Source organism: Eleginops maclovinus, chromosome 13 (genome assembly GCF_036324505.1).
Source record: "Eleginops maclovinus isolate JMC-PN-2008 ecotype Puerto Natales chromosome 13, JC_Emac_rtc_rv5, whole genome shotgun sequence".
Taxonomy (NCBI): Eukaryota; Metazoa; Chordata; class Actinopteri; order Perciformes; family Eleginopidae; genus Eleginops; species Eleginops maclovinus.
In genome coordinates, this window is record NC_086361.1 from 2,744,549 (window position 1) to 2,766,736 (window position 22,188).

A 22,188-nucleotide genomic window follows, 5' to 3' on the forward strand; every position below is an offset into this window, starting at 1 on the left:
TTCATATCGGCAGCAAATCTGGATCAGCTCTTTGTACCTCTTTGAGATGTGGGTAAGGAGGAAAAGAGAGAGGGTTGTATTTTTCTTAAGTATATTGGACTGTATTTTTGTAATATGTAGGATGACGTTATATATAAGCCATACTATACCAAGTTCTGATTTTATTTTCTTTCACCTGAAATAAGGAGAGTAACAATGCTAGGGAGGCTAATGTCAGTCGTAAGCTTCAAGGTTCAAGGGTTTTTATTGTCCGATGCACAGTAGTTACAGTGTAGTTATGGCACTGAAAATCTTAGATCCCGAGCTCCTCCAACAATGCAGCGTATTATAAATAGGACTTAAGACAAAATAATAACAAGAAATAGTGCAAAATGAAAGACATTAGTTTAAATTAGAGTGAAATAGTGCTGGTGTTGTGTTAGACCAGTCTATTAGTAGTGCAGATGAAATATATACAAGTCAGAAAAATAAAGGAACACAATAAGCTAAAATATGCATGGAATGTTGAGTGATCAAGTTATGCAGGATTCTATGAACATGTATATAATTAAATACATAATAACAGGATGTAAATTAAAGATGATATACTGTACATTGAAATACAAATAAAAACTGCTCCTAACTATTAAGACAACAAATTAAATGAATAGTGCGATGCTACCAGATAAATGTTTCGGATCATGGAGGCACAAGGAGTTAAAAGAAGTAAATATACTGCATTGAAATATGAAACCCTGACACGCCAAGGAAATCCCAGGCAAGGTGTTAGCTGCCCCTTGTCCACCAGCAGGCTGACAGTACATCCATCCCCTGCTGCTACTAACCTCACTATATATTGACTCCGGATCGATCTCCAATGAATTTGTGTATCTGTTTGCCTAACTGACCATCGTATTTGGGCAAGGTATTATAAAAAATAGGTCTCTGACTGGCGAAGACCTCAGAATCTGTATTGACCGCCAGTCAAGCAGATATTATGACAAAGAAGGAAGGTACCTGGATGGGTTGATCTTAAGTATGCACTGCAGGAGAACACAGTCCTGTTATACCCTTTCTCTGTTACAGCTCTTTCACATTTCCCTTCTGGCCAGGCAGTCACACAGGCAGTTGCACTCGGTCACAGTCCTTCAGTCGGATCGCTCCGGCGTCATGGTGTGTAATTGTGCTGCTGCAGTATGTACCCACACTCCACTGAAATACATTTTACTTCTTTTCTCAACTGATTTAGAGACGGTAAAGGCAATGAAAAGTCTCTCAATTCATCCATTTACCATTTAGTTCAGAGAAAGAAAGAAAGAGCAGAGGTGGGAGAAGTACTCAGATCTTGTACTTGAGTAAAAGTAGAAGTACTCAGATCTTGTACTTGAGTAAAAGTAGAAGTACTCAGGTCTTGTACTTGAGTAAAAGTAGAAGTACCAGAGTGTAGGAATACTCTGTCACAGTAAAAGTAGAAGTACCAGAGTGTAGGAATACTCTGTCACAGTAAAAGTCCTGCATTCTAAATGTTCCTCCAGTGAAAGAAGTACTCTCCTCTAAATGTACTTAAAGTAGCGACAGTAAAAGTAGGCATTGTTTGATTGGTCCATTTCAGAATAATATCTCCGATATGTTTTATAATTATTGATCATTAAAGTGTTCTCAGAGCTGGTAAAGGTGCAGCTAGTTTGAATGGCTTTGTATGTATAGAAACTAAAGGGATTAAATAAATGTAGTGGAGTAAAAGCACACCATTAACCTCTGAATTTTAGTGGGGTAGAAGTACAAAGCATACAAACATGGAAATACTCAAGTACAAGCCCCTCAAAAGTGTGCTTAGGTATAGTACTTGAAAAATGTAGTGCCCACCACGGACAAAGAGAATAAAACCGGTATAAAAGAAAGACTGCTTTCTGCAAGGATTCCCAGCACCAGAGCAGTGTGAGTGTTGGGTCATTTACATGCAGTTTGTGCAGACTGGTCACACATTAGTCAGTGCTGCTGCTGGCTCTGCTCTGTGCCTTCCACCATTTGGGATCTTTTTGCATACCAGATGGAAAGAAGGGCGAAAAAAGGCTGAATCCTCTCCCAGGCCCTGCTTTTTATCAAGCCACACCAGTTGGGTAAAAATAGACTGACCGGTGCTGTTAATTGTGCTGTAATTACGCCTCCCTTAGTGCCAGCATGAAGTGGAACCTCTGAGTCCCAGAGAGCCGGCTAATGTAGGTCAAAGGCTCCTCAAGAAACTGACATGTTGATTCAGTGAGGAGCCCAGCCTGGGTCTTACAATAGTGTAATTATAACCCATGCTCTCAAATATTCTAGCTTAATATTGTATGTATTGTGTTTTTCCATTTCCAATTACCTCCTCCTGATTCGTTCCTTTTTTTAAAAACATACCCTTTTTTACTTTAATACTGTCATCATCATTAATAATAAATACGGTGTTGATGGATTTGTAGATGTTTCTTTTCCAGCTTTGTCTTTCAAAGTGTTATACATTTTCAGTAGTTTGCATTCATCTGGTGCACTTTGAGAGCTTAATTGTGACGCTAAATCAGAGAAAATGTTGTCCTCTTGCAAAAAAAAGTATAACAAATTCAAAAATGAATCAATAATCGCTTGAATAACTTGAAGAACTGAAGCCTGTGTTTTTTTTTTTATTGTTTCTATTGCAACAGTATCTTGTTAATGTATCTCCGCTGTGTGATAGAATAGCGTTGATATTATTAGCTCTTCGTGCTGTTATGTGTTTGTTTGACCGTTACAACCAACCGGGAGTAGCTTGCTCTCAAACTTTGTATGAATGAGCTTCACCGTCCGACAGTGAGGAGGCAAATCCGCATACGGAGATCAAAGTAACTCACTCACCGGCACACTTGCCTCAACAAATGAACTTTTTCATCTTTATTCTGGTAGTTTCTGTATAAAAGGTGTTTCACAGTAATGTCACCATGGCTGGAAAATGTATGAATGGTGCAATGTCTGGATTGTTCTGAGCGGGATATTACAGAGAATGGACTTGGGCTACTGTCTCATTTACTAAATAACACCGTTGTTACCAAAAGCACATGTATTTAGTTTTTCTGGGCAGCATTTGTTTAGTGACAGCAGTATCTCAGTGCCAGTTCTCCTTCTTCCAACACTGAAACAAATGTAAGATTGACTTTAATTAAATGTATTATGTCAAAGGGTTTCACATAACTGTATTAGGTTAGTTGAAAGCAATAATACTAAGTTGAACCTAATATTTTTGATCTAAACTTAATATTGCTTTCAACTAACCTAACCAAAATGTGTTGCCATAATACACTTATTTAAAGTCAACCTTTCAGTTTGTTCAGTGAACGTGCCCTTAAGCAAGGCACAGACCTCTAACTACTCCTCCCCAATAATTAATATGAACAGGTCCTGTTTGTGCATGTGTGTGTGTGTTTGGAAAATACAAGAGATAGCAATTTTCCATTATGGCAACTTTGGAAAATTATTTCCCCCAACACTGTTGTTACACAGTAAGAACAGTAAACAAACTCCACACACACATCTGATACAGAACTCTTTCTCAGTTGCTGTTGTAGCCGACAGTCCTCCCGCCCCGGCCTTGCTATAATGTGACTGACTTGCAAGAATCCCCTGTTGCTAAAGGCATACAGCTACTGCTGCAACTATCGCATCATTTCTATGGTAGTTGCAGCAGCTGTCTGTTTCCCTGCCAGTTCCTCTTTTATATTTATTCTCCTCTCTGTTCTGTTACTCAGGTGGAGGGATGGCGCTCTCATTTCTTCTCTCCTGCTCTGCCATCTTGCCCCTTCTCAGAGTGTCTGCCTATAATACCTCTGCCGGTAAGTGTTTGTTTCTGACAAAATGTCTCCAGTTGTTTGTTCTTGAATGTGTTTTGCACCTACTGTATGTAGAGGGGTGAACATGACAGTATACAAATGTTTCCAGATTTGTATCCATTAACATAACAACATCTGGCTTTGACAGGAGGATTACCCAAGAATGTTTGTGTTCATTTTCAATGCAGGTGAGTATTTAGTTGCTCTACTGGGACATGTCTCCGTGCTTTAATGCAGGGGGTCTTTTTTTCAGAGCAAGGACCCTCAACTAATGGAGAGATGGAGCAGGGACCCCCTATTATATATTGTGTAAAATTGTGTGTCACTGAATGTGTGCCTTGCTGACTGAAAGATAACGTCTTCTGCCTCCATTTATACGTTCGCTACAATATGTGGGATGCATGTTAATGTGTATTCAAAAACATTTGAATTGGTAAAAAAAAAAACATATATAGTATTAAAAAATGTCTAATCAACCAAAGATTTTGCGACCCCCCTGTTAAGACCCCTGCTTTAATGTTCAAAAAGCTCTTTATTTTTCTCATTCTGCTGCTGCACCTCTTTTGACCCTCTGTCTGAAACCAGAGCCCAGTCTGCTCTGATTGGTTAGCTGGTCGGCTCTGTTCTGATTGGTCAACCGCTTAGAGATGTCCCGCCCCTTAGCCTATCACGTACAATTTGTTGGAGCGATAGCCAATAGAAGCGCTAGTGTAACATAGTGATGTCCCTATGTTACAGAAATAAACAAAGGGAAGCGTTTAAGGCATGGGGCGAGTTTGTGGGAGAGAGAACACAGGGATTTTATCCTTTGCAGACCATTTACATGCACTAAAACCTATATAACACGGGGAAAGGGTAAACCCCTAGTAACCATAGAAACAGGATGATAGACTATATAGCATGTCCAGCAGTAACCGCTGCCCTTTTATTTTTATTACAAACCAAGACACATGAGCCACAAAACTCTGACAACCATTTCTGTCCCTAAGGCAACTCATCAACCCAGTACCTCTGGATCTCCACATATTGCGATTCATCATGTGCGCCAAGATCTTAACAACGCATGTATCAGAATGCTGCTTGTTGATTGCTTATCATTCACCACAGTGTCCCCCTGAAACTAGTTGGCAACCTAGCACCCTGAACTTGAGTTCCACACTTTAGGTATTGAACTTCCTTAGAAACAAATAATTTATTTTTACCATTTCAGAATGGTGGTCACATTCCCTCCACTCTACTGCTGAAGCACCCCCAGGCGGTGTGCTCAGCCCCTTCCTGTTCACGCTGAAGTGTTTTGAAGTTTGCGGATGAAACTACCATATTTTGGCTGGATTTCACACAATGTAGAACTTCACACACAGAGTAAACAAACCATCTTGCATGGCGGTGCTCAAAGAACTATTTATTTTTCAACCTCAGCAAAAGCAAAGAAATTATTGTAGATTTCAGAAAAAAAGGAAGAGAAGACACACACACACACACACTGTTTCATCTTGGCTCTAGTTCGTATTGAACACGAATAAGACAACATTCTTCAGCCAAATGCAACTATCACTCTGTGTTAAATAAACAATAAACTATACTTGTTGCCATATATCCCTTAACTAGAATCCTGCTTGTTTCATCTTACAGTACACTGCAGATTACACACAAACATCTTCATAACATATGAATGAAGCAGTGTCGTGAAGATGCGAAGGGGTCTCACTGCAGGTCTGATCAAGGATTCAAGGGTCCTAAAGCAATACTCTAGGAAATTTACAAATGCAGTCTTGGAGTGTTTGATGATGTGATAGTTTGGTCAGCAGCGATTTAGCGCAACTGATAGCTCAACATGTGTCATACAATGGTTTTGCGGTCAACCAAGTCAACCAAACTTTTTGGTCATATTAATAATACATGTGATTTATATAGCGCTTTTTGTGGTGCTTTACAAGCAAATAAAGAAAAATAACAACAAAAGTGAAAAATGCTAAGCTAGGTGGGATAAGGGGGATGGGTTAGAGCAGTTTAGGAGTTGAAGGCAAGAGTCTAAAGGTGAGTTTTGAAGGCTTTTGGAATGACGTGGGAGTTTTGGCAGATCGGATGTGACTGGGGAGGGAGTTCCAGAGTGAGGGGTGTTAGCGAATATTTTGCTTAGGTGTTTAACCTTTGACCTAGTTCATTATTTTCTCTTTCCTCTGTCTCCCCTATTCCCATGGCATAGGTCTTTGGCCTTCGGGTTACTGTAATCTCCCTTAAGGAGGGGCAGCCTGGGCGCTTTGCTGATGCCAGTCTATGACCGAGCACAAACTGACCTGAGATAGTTTATTGTTCAGGGATGTCTAGAAGCCCCTCTTATCTGGAACGTAGGTTCCCTGACGCACATTATTTGCCAATGTGCGAAAGCGTTAGTTAGATTTAGGATCCATATTTGTTTAGTTTCCGAACTGGTTAAAACCTCGGACCGCAGGAGAAATCTTCAGAATTGGTCGGGCAACCACTCTGTCAACTCGTGGCTGCAGCAAAAGTCTTGTCAATTCTCCGGCCATTAATTTCATAATAAATATTCAGTGTTTGCCATCAAAGTTTCAGCTCTCCCCGTGTCTCTCTGAGTTTCGTCTCCGTTGCTTCAGAAGTTTCCATCACAAGGGGGAGACTGCGAAGACCTGGTTGCCGCAGTTCCGGAGCTTCGTTCTGATGGGCTGCAGTAGGTTAGCATCAGCAAACCTTAGGTGACGGGTGGGGGTGTGTCGTCGGATGAGGTCACAGACGTAGGGGAGGGCTAGGTTGTTGAGGACTGTAACTGAAAAGTAAGATTTTAAAGTCAGTAAGATTTGATGGGGAGCCAGTGGAGGTGTTCGAGGATAGGGGTGATGTGGTCGGAGTGTCGGGTGGTGTTAAGCATGGGGGCAGCAGAGTTTTGGACATATTGGTTTTTTTTGAGGATATATGCAAGTGAACCATAAAGAATACTGTTGCTGTAATCAAGACGGGATGTTATGAAAGCATGGATGCGAGTTTCAGCGGCGGTGGATGGTGGGAAGGGTCTGATTCGGCCGATGTTCTTTAAATGGAGGAAGGCGATTTTGTGACTTGGTTAACATGAGGGAGGAAAGTGAGGGTGGGGTGGAGGATGATGCAAAGGTTACTAATATTGTTTTTTTTGGAGGGCATCAAACATCTACTTGTCATGTTGTTTAGGCTTTTATAATGCTTCATTAGTTTGAACCAATACAATAGAGTGGTGCAGTGATTACATATGTTTGTAAGTGGACCGGAAGTTAGCATTGCAAGGGCTCTCTCAACAAAAAGCAATGGGAGTTCTCCATTGGATAAGCAAATTTCAGCTCTGCGGCAAACATGTTGATGATATTAAGCAGCATAATCTCAACATGTTACACCAATTTGTAGTTTTTTAAGAAAAAATTGCCAAAAGTAAAAAAATCTAACGCTAGGCTATAGAGGAACTACATGACGCGGGCGTGGCTGGGTGTCACTACTGCTAAGCTAAAGGCGGCTAATGTTTGACGTGATAACGTTTAGTAGCCTCAGTGGTTGGCAAACACCTTTTTCATGACACATAGAAGCTTTGAATTTTCATGAGGGGTGTTTACTGAAAATCTCTAAAGCTTGTGTTTACCAGTCCTTTTATCAGACTTCTAACAACAACACTTTCGAAAAAAAAAAAAAAAAGGCGAGGGAGCCAGAAGCTGGAAAATGCTGACTCATTCCTGCACTATTACACCTGCTTTCTCACAGTAGTGTGTAGGTAACTAAGACAATGTTTCTGGGTAGATATTAGATCTGCATGCCTCTGTTTGTATTCAGTTCAACACCAAGGTCTCTGTCCTTTTTCCATCTTTCTTATCAGTTTCCCTCTGAGCATGACATTGTTGCCAAAGCTCGTACTGGTCAAGCACCATTTCCCATCTCTAACAGCCTAGCTTTGGCAGGCTCACCTAGCTCTACATTTAAAAACCAATCTGCAACCAACCGGAGCCGAGGGCACTAATGAATATTTGGTGTAAACTCGCAGTGTTTATTAGGGCTCCTTTATATCCGCGCTCACGCTTTGACACTAATGCTCAGAGGCAAATGTCAGATCTCTGTAATACAGACATAAACCTGCTGTCACATTAGTTAACTGTCACTCCCTCTTTTTGCTGAGAGGTGGTGCAAGGCTGTTTGTTATGGAAGTCACGTTTGCTGGTCTTTCCTGGCCTGTAGTGAGCGATGCGGTGACTGTGTAGTAATTAGGGTTTAACACTGTGGGTGCAACTGGGTGGAATAGCAGGCTGCAGATGTATTACCCCCAGGGAAGGGAAGGATAATCACATGCACAGAAAAATACTTGTGTCGCTCCGGTGAATCAGAGCTTTTGAAGTGAACTGGAAGGGAACGAGGAATGCCGGCACACACAGGAGGCTCTGAGGAGATGCTACTCCCCTGGACTGATGGATTTCATGTGCTTTAATGGATTACTGATGGCCATAGTGAGAGGCCAGGTGGTGGGTGGTGTGTATCACGGGTCATTTCACATCTACATCAAAGCTAGGCTGACATCTTCATCAAAGAGTCTATTACTATTCTGCAGGCTTATTTTCCCTCTCTTTTTTTCTCGCACACCAACCTGTTTTTATTAAAGGGAGAGAGAGAGAATGCTGAGGGCGTATCCCCAGTGTAGTGTAGGTCTGATCTGCCTATATCCATATATTATCTGTCCCCTTCAGGGAGTCTTATTGGATTTAGAGTGAAATAAGGAAAATAACACCTCATTTGTAGCTGTTTTTATCATTCTTTATTGTTATTTCTTTCCAAACTTTAATGCCAAGCATTACTGGGTTTAGATCCCTCAGTTTGGAGCATTAAATATTAGGAAAATCTCTATGGGCTGAGGATATTGGTATTTTTTTTACCCAATAACAGGTTTTGAACTATTTTGTTGGATGAAGCTTAGTCTACAGTTAAGTACATTTAAGTTAATTGTAGGTTCTTGGTGGATATGATTAATAAAGAAAGTTCATCTGTTTGGGTCCTTAGATGTAAGACATGAATATACAGATTACAGTGGAAATAGTTGCGTTCAATTCAGTTTGTCAACCAGAGAGTTTATTTCGAGTCACTTGCTTATCTTGGTTGCAATTATTTGTAGTTACAACTAAATGGGATTACATCAAAAGACTTAAGAATGTGTGTGCTTATTAAAAAAAATAGAATATCCTCTCTAGGTCTATGAACTTTGTTGGAAGTTTCTAATTGTGGTATCTCTGAGGACTGCGGAAAATGTGAGGCATTCAGTGACCTTCAAAAACCTTGTGAGGATTTGGCATCTAGTTTCTTACATTGGCTAGTGCTCCAACACATTGTACGTGATGGGCTAAGGGGCGGGACATTCCTAAGCGATTCAAAATACAAACATGAACTATACGCTCTAAGGAAACTGCTTAGAGTATGTAAAAAAAAAAGTAGTTTAAGATTATATAATTGGGATGGCAGAATTACATTTCCGTCCCTTTCCAAATCTCTGCAACCTAAACCTTCTGGCACATCAGTCTCAGTGGGAACATGTTCATCTCTGCTCGCTTGTCAGACCACAGCTGGCCCCATTAACCATACAGTATCAGATTCACACTGACAGATCCACTGCTACATGTGAAACCATAAACTAGCGCGAGACCCCCTGTGGAGGCTGTCTGCTGGAGGAGTGAGAGTAAGAGAGAGCCTTCAGCAGCAAGCACGCTGCTGCCACTGTGCTTCACAGAGTCTCCATCTAGTGGCTGCCTAACAGTCAGACACCTTCTTATTTAAAACAAAGGCTTTCCTCAATATTTTATCTAACTACTTGCTGCAATCTCTTTAGTTTTGTTTTCATCTCTTGTTTTTGTTTTTTTGACAAATTAGTGGTCATCTTTCTTTCCTTCTGTCACTAGGAATTATTTTGACCAATTTAAGGGTCAGCAGTTAGGTGTTTTCTCTTTGCTTTATAGTTTCATCATAAATTCAATTAAAAATTCTAGGTCATCCTGAAGAATGTGACCATCATAGGGCGAAAGTCTTTAAACCATTTATGGATGGGCAGTGAACCGCTGAGTCCCCAAAAATGTCTTTCCTCAAAGCATTCGTGATATGACATTCAGTTGTTCACAGGGGAAGTGGGGGACTCTGGAGGGAACACAGAGATTTAGCCTTTGCAGATCATTGACATGCACAAAAACCTATAGAACCCACTACAGGAAAGGGAAAACCCACTCTTAAAAACCTCCTAAAACACCTGGTTACTGTAGTCTAAACACATATTTTTCAAGCATGACTACATTCAGTGAAAGAGGGAGGCTCATTTTAATGTTTTTGGGCGACAATGAAAATGTTTAGAGAAGAAGAGGATACACACATGCACGATTGGTTGCCTTTTTATGGGATTAAATGGCAATAAGTCTTAAAGCATACAGTTGAGGAAATAAGTATTTGATCCCCTGCCAATTTAGTTAGTTTACCCACTTACAAAGACATGAACAATCTGCCATTTTGCTTCAGGGGGGTTTCTCTGCTAAGGGGACAGGGTGATTCACCGCATCGAGGGAATGATGGAGGGGACCATGTATGCACGTAAAATATTGGCTGATAACCTCCTTCCCTCAGTGAGGACACTGAAAATAGGACATGGATAGGTCTCCCAGCACGACAATGACCCAAAACATACGGCCAAGGCAACTAAGGAGTGGCTAAAGAAGAAGCTGAGGTGTGGGTGATGGAGGGGCCTAGCTGGTCTCCATCCATAGAACATCTGTGGAAGGAGCTGAAGCTTCCAGTTGCCAAGCATCTGCCTAAAGGATTTTGAGAGGATCTGCAGAGAGGAGAGGACCACAATCCCTCCTGAGATGTGAGCAAACCTGGTGACCGACTACAAGAAGACATACTTTTATTAATCCCTTACAGGGAAATTGCTTTCTCTACTCTGTTGTGTTGACAGAGATATAGAGGATATACATGCACAAACACAGAGGAAATACATGCACACACAACCACATGCAGAGGAGAGGTGGCAGAGCAGAGAGGCAGCCAGGTACCGGGCGCCAAGGGAGCAGATAGAGGTTAAGTGCCTTGCTCAAGGGCACCTCGGCAGTGGCCTAGGAGAAGAACTGGCACCTCTCCAGCTACCAGCTCACTCCATATTTTTTTTGGTCTGATCGGGACGTGAACCGGCGACCCTTCGGTCCCAAGACCAAGTCCCTACTGACTGAGCCACTGCCACTGCCCCCCCCCCCAACTACATGAAGCATCTGACCTCTGTGCTGTCCAACAAGGTTTTCGACAACAAGAACTAAGGCCTGTTTTGCAAGGGGATCAAATACTTATTTCCCCCAATTAAACGCTAATTCATTAATATCTTTTTTTAAATTTACATTTCTGGATTTTGTTTTTATATTCTGTCTCTCGCTGTTAAAATAAACCTATCATTAAAAGTATAGACTGTTCAGTTCTTTGGAAGTGGGTAAATTAACAAAATCGGCAGGGGATCAAATACTTATTTCCTCCACTGTACATATGAGGCTGTCAGGATCCAGGATCAGTGTGCTGGCAGCCTGGTGTCTGCTGGTGAACAGGCAGCAGGGTGAGGCAGTAGGAGGGATGACTGGGTCTTTTTCTGCTCCAACTGATGGTGTACCTCTCTTTCAGGTTGTGCTATAATTCGTCCTCCCAAAGATGGAGGGATTCGCTACAGAGGGCTGACACAAGAGCAGGTAGGACAGGCTGCTGGCACACTCTCATTACCACTGCACAGAGAATCCTTTAAAGAGTGATATCCACAATGGAGTGTTGCCGGTATGACATGTTTTTGAACTTGAAAGTTAGCGTCACAAAGGCTCCTTTAACAGAGAGCAATTGGATTTTTCCATTGGATATTGGAATATAGCAGAAAATAAGCTCTGTGGCAAATACACATTGAAGTACAAGGATAATCTCCACATATTAAAACCACTTTATTGTGTAAATGCAATTGCCAGAAGTAAAAAAAGCTAAAATTAGGCTATAGAGGAACTACATCACGGTCACATGACCGCATCACCACTGCTCAGACATTCACCAGAGGGGTATTTACTGGCTGTTTGGGACCAAGAAGTAAGGCAATAGACACCCAAACATTAAAAATAAACATTATAAACCAAGAATCTTTCCGAACTAAGCAACGAGGTCAACAGGAAATAACTCAAATAAATATAACAGCAACTAAACAGCCATTAAGTGAACAAACTAACCTGCCCAATGACTGGAGGGAACATATAAAGTCGCTTGGCCAAACCAAATAGAAAACAAGGGGTAATTAAGATGAACAGAATACAAAAGGTCAAAGACAAACCCAAATCCCCATTTTGACATGGATCACATGGTGTGTCCCATTTGTCCCAATTGGCTGCTTGCAGTAATTATCCGTCCTCAGCCCTAAGCCACACCTTATTGTGAACCAGGAAGTAACCTCCCCCAACAACCATGGTAACATAAAGACAGAGAAAGTTAGCACTACACACACATAATTTTGTTACTGTGCTAAAATGTGTGAAAACAAACTAAATAATGTCAGGTTACAAGCGAATAGAGTTTACCATTTGACTGATTTGAAGTGTTGGTGTGGTTTACTGCAGCTGAAATTAGATAAAACTAGTGGAAGTGAGGGTGCAGTGTGATTGGCCCTCACACTGACGTATTTTATGTAGAGACAAAGCGTACCTCTTGGGATCGTGTTAGCCACACACCTTATTTCAGGGATCTAACCAAAAACGCATTCAATAACCATTGACTTCAAGACGCTGGAACAGGAAGCTGTACATTGGTGATTCGGGTTTTAGAACTCATTCCTGCACCACTTGATAGAGGGCCAAATTGACTTTATATAAAAAAAATCATATGAATGTTCCTCTTTGTCTTTGTATTCTCATCTGGCTTGTGAGGTGTCATGCTAAAGACCACCAATCAGCAGAGAAAGGCTGCGGTTCCATAATATTAGTTTCAATCTTTACGTTGTGTGTTGTGTAAACCAAGTTCAGTATGGCCTTACATTTTCCTCCATGTGAACTCTATCTACAACAAGCCATGACATAATCAGCATGCTGATGGTTAGCGTTGTGGATAATATACCTTTTATAGAATTTATCAAAACAACAAATAAACATGGAGCAGATCACAAAACAAGGACTAAAATATGACCAAATTAACATTTCAAACGAGTAAATAAGTATTAAGGCCTGCATGTATTTGACATTGAACAATGTTTTTTTCATTTACTGACATGTGTTTGATGTAATAAGCTTCAGTTGAATAATTTCTAATTGGATGGTAGGATGTAAACAGCCCTCCAGCCACCAAAGTACATTAAAACTCAGTCTATGCTTGTCCAAACTACCTGTGTGTGTGTGTGTGTGTGTGTGTGTGTGTGTGTGTGTGTGTGTGTGTGTGTGTGTGTGTGTGTGTGTGTGTGTGTGTGTGTGTGTGTGTGTGTGTGTGTGTGTGTGTGTGTGTGTGTGTGTGTGTGTGTGTGTGTGTGTGCGCGCGCGTGCGCGCGCGCGCGCGTGTGCGCGTGCAGATCCGCAGTGTGCAGGTGCTCCCGGTAGACTATGAGATAGAGTACATCTGCCGGGGCAACAGGGTGATTGTGGGACCAAAGGTCAGGAAGTGTTTGCCCAACGGCACCTGGACCGACCTGAGCCAGCGCAGCAGATGCTGTGAGTTCACCCCTCACACACACACACACATACACATACACATACACACACACACACACACACACACACACAACCATACCATCACTGAGTCTCTGATAGACATCAGCATTTATATGACTACAGTTAAAGAACAATACAAGTTTTCCTGGGTGTAAACATCAGTGTTTTGGTGTAAATTGATCCTGGTTCTCGTTATAGGAGGTAGTGTTAACGCCGGGTCTGCGTCGCATTCCATCTGCGCCACGGTTTTGCTCTGACACTCCGAACGGTGTCATACCCTACGGGGAGCGTTTCAGAAGCGACCTCCGAACGGTGTCATACCCCACCGGGTGCGTTTCAGAAGCGACCACCGAACGGTGTCATACCCCACCGGGTGCGTTTCAGAAGCGACCACCGAACGACGTCATACCCCACCGGGTGCATTTCAGAAGCGGAGCGTCTTGCGTGCACGGTTCGCAGTTATTGTTGATTTGGTCATATTTCCTGGAAATTTGTACTTATTCAAGAAAGTAGCAGGCTATGTAGTGAAATGGTTTATTTGTGTGTCTGTTTAAATTGTGTTTATTGTTGTTATTTCCTATTTTGTTGTGTTGTAGCCTACAGACAAAGTTAATTATAATAGTCCAGTTATAAACAACATGAATCAAAGATGTGTTGCTGTATTTAAGTTGTCAAATGCATTCATCATCATAATAATTCTAAATAATTTACACACAGTGCCTGTAAACAGGAGGAGAACGCTGGCATTTCTTCTCGTACCTTAAAGACTACAGAGAGATGGGGGGAGGAGAAGGAGCCAGCTTTGCGTGCACCCCCTCAATCAGTGAAGGAGACACCAAGGTGATTTTTATCACCTTGTGGCTGAGCTGAGGCTGGACAGCCAACGACATCATCTATGTGTTATGAGTGCAGAGCAGATGGATGAACTTCTGTCCTAGGTCCTGAACTGGCCAGACATCAACAAATTACAGAGCTGTCATAGAGCCCAAGCAGAGACTGGCCGTTCCACTTCCAGCCAGGCGCTTTGCCACGCCTCGCGTCTCCGTCGAAAACAGATCAGCCGTGCCGAGACGCTTCTGGGACGCTTCTGAAACGCGACGCAGTGCGTCTGGTGGAATCACGTGCATTGACTAGAGTGGCTGCGATTGCTCGGCGCGGCGCAGACGTAACGCGGCGCAGACAGACGCGGTGGAAAGTGGGGGTTAATGAACACACGATAGGGCTGGGATTCTGATGTTGCCCTTACACCGTCAATGAAAGTTGTCTGATGGATGTGTTTTCAAAGCTAAATAAAATAGATAAGAACATATTCAAATATAACAAAGGAGTTTCATTTATTTAAACTTTTTAAAAAAAGTTTTGACGTCCCGATATTCAGATCCTTTAATTTATTCTTACCAAATATTCAGCTTAAAGCCATATTATTTGGCATTGTGGCCTTTTAAAAAATGCATTTCAACTGCAAACAAGAATCTGACCTATTCGTCGCACACAACTAACACAATGTTATTATTATTATGATTATTAAAAAAAAAAAATATATATATATATATAAGCAAGATAATATATACAGTATACATAGAGAGGGAATTAAGACCTGTTAAAATCCCTATGATATCAAACATTACAAACAACTATTTTTTTTATTCATGGTATCCAGAATCATAGAATTTCCCTGGTATTGGTGTTGACTCAATTTCTGGTATCTGGACATCATTAAACCCTTTATATACAAATTTATAAATTCCATATTTTAAATTGCAAGTGTAGAAAAATGTGATTATGTTATAATAAATGTGTTACTTCATTCCTTTACAATTTGTTATAAACGTTTGAACGATGCGTGCAAATGCAATTCTTGAGGAGATGTATTAAAATGCTCTTTCACTGTGAGATAAAATGGAGCAATGTTCCGAAGTGGAAGGGAGGGGGGTTGGGAAGAGGTGTGTGTATGTGTTGGATTCATACCCATCTACCTTTATCCTGTGACAGGGGAAATCTGCCTCCCTTTGTTGAGCAGGTAAGATGATGTCAGGTAAACACCCAGTGTGAAGCTATGCAGCCTGAACACAGCACAGATACGAAGAGACCTACACACACTGGCCTTAAGATGTCACCGTTGCTCTTTCAAATAAAATGAAGGCCCAATTCCAAAGCAACCCCTCCACACTCCCCCTGCATGCTTCCACTCCGTTTGCTTGGAGGGTCCGCCACATCAAGTGCTGATCCACACCAACAAGAGGGGCTTTGTCAAGGCCATTCTGAGTGAATAAGCAAAAGTACACATACTATGGTTGTAAAATAATCCTCTGCAAGAATAATCCTTTCTTACAACATTTGACTTGAGCAAAATTATAAAGCATAAGCATCAAAATGTACAAAAAGTAAAAGTAATTAAGCTGCGAAATGGCCCATTTCAGAATAATATAAAGTGCTTAAGAATTATCAGCCAAATGGACTTCAAGTATCAAAAGTTAAAGATGTCAAATTGGTATTATTCAGTATTTTATTATCATGGTTATTATATGATATTGTTTTTGTGTTGGAGTTTGTCAGTGTGGACCAAATTTAGATATACTGTGTAGATTAGTAGCACAGTATTATACCATATGCCATATCATGTATTTTTACATTAAAATATACAACGTAACTAGTAACTGTGACTGTTAAGTGTCCTACAAAGTGTCTTTGCCTCTGAAATGTAGTGGAGTAGAAGTATAAAATAAATATAAATGGAAATACCCAAGTACAAAAAGTCAAAAATAGTATTTTAGTACCATACTTGAGTAAATGTACTTAGTTACGTTCCACCACTGCCACCAGGCATGAGCTGCTTGCCTAATTTGTTCACTGTTCACCTTTTCCCTTTTAAAACTGAACCTCATCCTGTCCTGCTGTTACGATGAATTCCCTCACTCCCTTTTCTCTCTCCCCCTGTCCCCATCTGCCTATACTTAATATTTGAGACCACCTCTTTTTTAGTCAAAGAACTTTCCTAGGGCAGCATTACACTACCTCACTAACACAGAGTTTCTCTGTTGTATTACTAAAGCCTCCTCTGTCTTCCTGCCTTTAGTGCTGCTGTGTCCTCGGGTGTGGACATCATTGGAGAATGGCCGGGTGTCCTTTTGGCCCCCCGGACCCCCGGTGGAGGGGACAGTGCTGCACTACAGCTGCCTGCCGTCCTTCATCCTCATGGGCAGAAACTCAACGCAGTGCAACAAGATGGGCAAATGGGACACCCCCAAACCTGTGTGTCACTGTGAGTCCCCTCAGTCATATTAACAAGTCAAGACAAGTCGTTTTAGCAGTAGTCTTCCCCCTGTAAGGCATTTTAAAATGCCCCCTCAATACACTTATTTTAAAATAAGGAGCCAGTGTGCAATGATTTTGGACTTCTGGCGTTCAAATATTTGAAGATATGCGTGTGGCCTGAATAGTCTTAGATGTTTTAAGATGAGCTGTAAAACCAAACTCTGTTTTGTCTCCTCCTGTCTGTTCTCAAAGATGACCGGCACTACAAAGGTAAGAACAATTTCCCCTTTATGAAATATATTTCAATGTCTCTGTTGTCCAGCATCGTGTACTGTGGGTGTGTAGGTGGTGAAGGCTAGCAGCATGGTGCTAATCAGCTTCGGAAAGCAGATTAACTCAGAGAGTTAAGACACACCAACAAGACTCCCATCATTTCACTTTATTCTACAGTTCTTAACATCTATCGTACAATGCCAGGTGTCCAAAGCACTATTTTTACAAGTCATGTGACATCATTAGAAGACTTGGCCCCCGACACTCTGAAAGGGTTTAGATTTAAATGAACTATTGATACATTCCGAATAATAAGTATTATGCTTAATGACCTCTTAATATCGAGATGGATTTGTATGAACGCCCTTTCTCTGCTGCTAAATACTAAACCCCAGCCGGTTAACTCATTCAAAGGGAACAGGAGCTGTGTTTGGTCAGCAGGAGCTGCTTTTGTTTCTAATGCTGTGCGAGATCGCTCAGAAAGAATACAGGTTGAAAAAATAAAATAAAAACTGCATTGAATGCGTTCGTATTCTGTAATAAAAGCATACTTCATATATTGACGATTCTATAGCAGATAACTGACAAGGGTCATTTGAATCAGCTGCTTTGAATCCCTGTGCGTGGGGTAGCACATGCAGGTTGAATGACATTATTTAACGCATTCTTTGAACTGAAACATGTTTTATTGGTTAGTATTTTTCGGTCCTACACTAAATGTGACATGCTTGCCTGTTTGTCTTCAAAGGATAATGTTTGCTATTCCACTGTTGCTTAAAGCAATGGTTAGGAATGTGCGTTTGGCGCTCTTAAGAAGTCGGACAATGATGAATGAGAAGCTCAGTTCCAAACAATCAACTGGAGCTGAAATGTATGCGAGTCAAACTCAGGCTTAGTACCTACTAAAGGATCCTTTTTACTTTTCTATTATTGTCTCTATAGATGCCCGAGCATTGTTAAGGTAAAATTAACATAACATGCCATAAAGCGGTAACTCACAATGAATAGACTAGACGTATCAGTGTGGTGCAGGTATGAGTCCTAAACCCAGGACTTAGCATATGTAGGGTTTTTATATTTTAAGTAGGAATAAGCGAAAAGAATCCAGGAAGCTTCTGGTCGAGTCCACACAATGATACGATATAAGTTTACAAAGGAAACACAGCTGTGGTTCTTCCCCATGTCACCGACCACAGTCCACATCGAAGTAGTTAATCTGTCTACAGCTGCGTTTTATTCCATTAGTTAACGGCGACGGGGCGGGTCCTCGGCACATCCTGCTTCGTCATCTTCTTCTGTTGACCTCTAATGACGTAGCCATAACACATCTCTCATAATAGCCTCGTTGCACGGTAACCGTAAATTCTACTTCCGCTGTTACTGTATGCGCTTCTAAACTTCCGGTGTGATATCGGTGAACGTCAAACATGGCGAGTTTCTACACTAGATGCCTGCAGGATCTCCCAAACATTTCCATCTCAGATGTCCACCGACTTGTTCGGATGGGCAGTTCTACACCGAAGAGCAAACGTGATAAGGGATACAAAATGTACCTATCCAGTTATATCGACAATTATGAAGGTAAGTTGTAACTATGGCACAATATTATTGTAGCTACATAGCTAACATTAGCGCTTACATAGTGATATTACTGTGGTAATAGCTTTACTTACTTTTATAATTTAACGTGGTCTTTGCTCGACTTTTCAATGTTAGAAAGATATAAGATTATTGTTTTGTATAAAATAACATGTATGATGTTGAATTCCCACAGTTTCAAATAAAGATCCAGCAGGGAGAGTGAGCGTCAGGGCTGTTTGTTTCAGGTCGATGAGGAAAAACGATAAGCCTCACGACCTCAGAGTAGGGAGAAAAAGTGTCTTAACCTATGGTCTTAACTCATCTGTTCATGTCCAATTCTGGGGTATTTATGTGGCTAGATTTGGTAAGCTGTATGTAGATGAAAATAAGTGCAGTTAAAGACACAACCCCATGCGTAGCTTTCATGACTACCCCAGAAACGGGTTGCTGTTGCTCCTGTTCTTTGGAGCGTTTAGGCTAAGTGTAGACCTACGGTGGGTACATCAGTCAGTATGAGGTGAGAGCTGATTTTGTACCTGTAAACCTAGGCTATAATCACCTGTTCTATGTTAACACCGTTGATTTAATAGTATAGTTTAAGGAAAACCGTCTAAGAGATTTGTGAGACAGGCTTACTTGTTTGACGTTGAACGTTACCCGTTCCAAGAAAACAGAACAGGGACTGATCCCTTTTGGAGTTTTCTTAGTCCCCCAGCTGTCACGACAAAATCTGTGCTTTTAAAGTGCCTACTGCAGACCTTTGAATGTTTCGTCGGACTGAAATTATCCCTTCGGATTCTCCTCAGCCACTCGGCCCGTACCGCCGGGTCAACGGGAAATGAATGAAAGGAAAGTAGCTTATTGTACCTCGAAGAATTCGTACACTGAGGTACACAACAGTGCAGTGCCGATGTCCCCACCCTTTGAAAGGTCAGTCGTCTTTCTTTTATTGTGAACACACTCATTGTACACTTCTAAATAGTAAAAGCCGGTTACCGGTATCCAGCTGTCAAACGCTATCATAACACGGAAGTGTTCGACCGGAAGTTTAGACGCGCATACAAGTAACAGCGGAAGTAGAATTTACGGTTACCGTGCAACGAGGCTATACTTTTGTTACACCATTTCTCTGATGTTTGTCAGGAAATTACATAATGAAGCACATAATAATAACTGATTTTGTAGCGTCGATGAGTGAGAGTTGGAGGCGGTGTGTTTAGTATGGAACTCCATATACTCTCAAACACGATATCCTATTAGCTACATGCTACTGTGAAGCTACAAAAAAATAACATCCGGAAACCGGAACACCAAGGTGTCGCCCACCAACCGGTGTGTGAGGCAACACTACAACAGTGAATTATGTCCCTTAATGTTCCGGCACAATATTGATTATTCTCAAACATATTACCACTTCCAGTTCCCTCGTTTTTTTTAAATTGTGTTTGTGGTGAGAAGCTGAATAGATTTTAAAGTTTGGTTCTATGATATAAAAAATGTCAGTAGATACCCCACTTGCTAATCTCCGATTTCCTAAAAACAGTGGTGGGTAAAAGGGGACAAAAAAAACTACTAGTCGGCCTTTACATTAGAGGAGGTGACACGCAGACTTGTGACCCTGATGTAATTCATTTATAGCATTACGTTTTTTGTTTTTTTTTGCCGATTGCATTAGGCCTACCCTTCAAAAATCATAAAACCGTGTTAATATGTGGAGGTTATTCTGTGGATCAAAACATGTAATTATCATTCAAAGTCCACGTTATTGTCAAAGTTTCCACATGTGTTATACATACAGAAAATTGAAATACCGTTTCTGGCAGTCCCACAGTGCAAATATAAAAGAACATATAACATAAAAAGATAAGAGCGTAGCAAAAAAAGGGGGGGTAAAAAGGGGTATACCAAAAGAAAAAGACACAATCAACACAGTGTGACGGTAGTGCAAGTAGGTCTTTAGTGCAGAAAATACTTTGTGCAAATTACATTTTCAGTAGCAGCGGAGAATAGAAAGTGACTGGTGCTGGATGAGGGACGGGTGTGTGAGGGAGGGGGATTAATGTCCTGGTACATTTCCATTGAGGCTGTGGGGAAAGGTGGGTCGGACGGAGGGCGGAGAGGTCAGGGGAGAGATGGGAGCGGGGGTAGAGGGAGATGAGAGAGGGGGAGCGAGAGGAGAGAGGGAAACAAAACTTGACCAGAAATGTGGCCAGTGTTACCGTGAGTCAGCGTAACGTTGACGTTTAATTTGAAACAGAATTTTAATTTCCACATGATTCAGTTCACGAGTCTTTTCTATGGAAAACTCGATTACAACGTTACTTTTAATACGTTTCATAAGCTAAGTTACATGTGATGGTAAATGTATTATTGATACTGGCTTGCATAGTCATAGTTATTATTGCTGCTGTAAGGATTTATACCAAACAAGACACATTATCAGTACAGAGGCTGTTAGCGGAGCTGGCAGAGCCGACAACTAGCGGCTAGCGCCCACTGACAGCACTAACCTGTCAATCAAAAGGACCACGCCCTTAATTATGCATAATTTTAAATAATTTAAACGGGAGAGTTATAGAAATTCACCCTCCTCACAGTTGTCATGAATAGGGAAATTAGCTATAGAAACGAAAAGCAATTTTTGTGCTACGCTGTAAACATGTTTATTTCTGCTGTAAAAATTGGCATTTTTAACATAGGGGGGGTCTATGTAAATTGCTCTATTTTGGAGCCAGGCCACGCAGCCATTCGATGAACTGCAGTTTTTGGCACTTCCGTATGTGTTTCACTGCTCAGCACCGGAGGTTGCCCCTTGTTCTTGACACACACCTACCCTATACCAGAGGCTGGGAATCTAAAGCCCTCCCCCGGTTTCCTGAGAGGGGCGTTGCCAGATTGACCCATTTCTTCAATAGCAGGGTTTTACCATGAGATGGCGCTTCCTCCACAAATACACAGAGGCTAACTGGGTGAACTTGTTTAGTCTTGGTTCACAGTTTGTTTCCTGGACTAACAGAACTGTCACTTCAGCCAACATGAAGAAAGTCCTGCCGAAATACTATCAGCACGTCAGCTGCCCCACGCGCGGTGGAAATACACTGGACCATGTTTACACTCCTTTCCGGCATGGATATAAAGCCCTCCCCCGCCCCCCCTTCGGCAAGTCAGACCACATATCTCTTCTTCTGCTCCCCGTTTACCGGCAGAGACTGAAGAGGGACCGACCTGTGACAAGGACAGTGCAGCGTTGGTCCGAGCAGTCTGACTCTGCTCTCCGCCACTGCTTTGGCATCACGGAGTGGTGTGTGTTTGAGGAGGACGATATAAACACACACAATGATGCGGTCATTTGCTACATCGGCAAATGCATCGATGACGTCGTGCCGCGGATTACTGTACGGACATTCCCAAATGAGAAGCCCTGGATAAACGGCGAGGTCCGAGCTAAACTTAAAGCACGGGCCATCGCGCACAGCGGCGGTGATTTGGATGAGTACAGGAATTCCAGGTATGCACTCCGGAGAGCTATTAGCAGTGCGAAAGACAATACAGGGACAAGGTGG

General features: G+C 41.7%; 1 protein-coding gene across 1 annotated transcript in view; it reads left to right on the forward strand.

The window, feature by feature from the left end:
* gabbr1b (gamma-aminobutyric acid (GABA) B receptor, 1b) overlaps window positions 1-22,188 on the forward strand; it is a 179,545-nt gene that overhangs the window by 33,311 nt on the left and 124,046 nt on the right. The window contains exons 2-6 of the mRNA XM_063900078.1: window positions 3,735-3,818; window positions 11,475-11,539; window positions 13,378-13,516; window positions 16,593-16,778; window positions 17,024-17,041. Coding sequence (XP_063756148.1) covers window positions 3,743-3,818; window positions 11,475-11,539; window positions 13,378-13,516; window positions 16,593-16,778; window positions 17,024-17,041 — 484 coding nt within the window. The 5' untranslated portion in view covers window positions 3,735-3,742. The remainder of the gene's footprint in view (window positions 1-3,734; window positions 3,819-11,474; window positions 11,540-13,377; window positions 13,517-16,592; window positions 16,779-17,023; window positions 17,042-22,188) is intronic.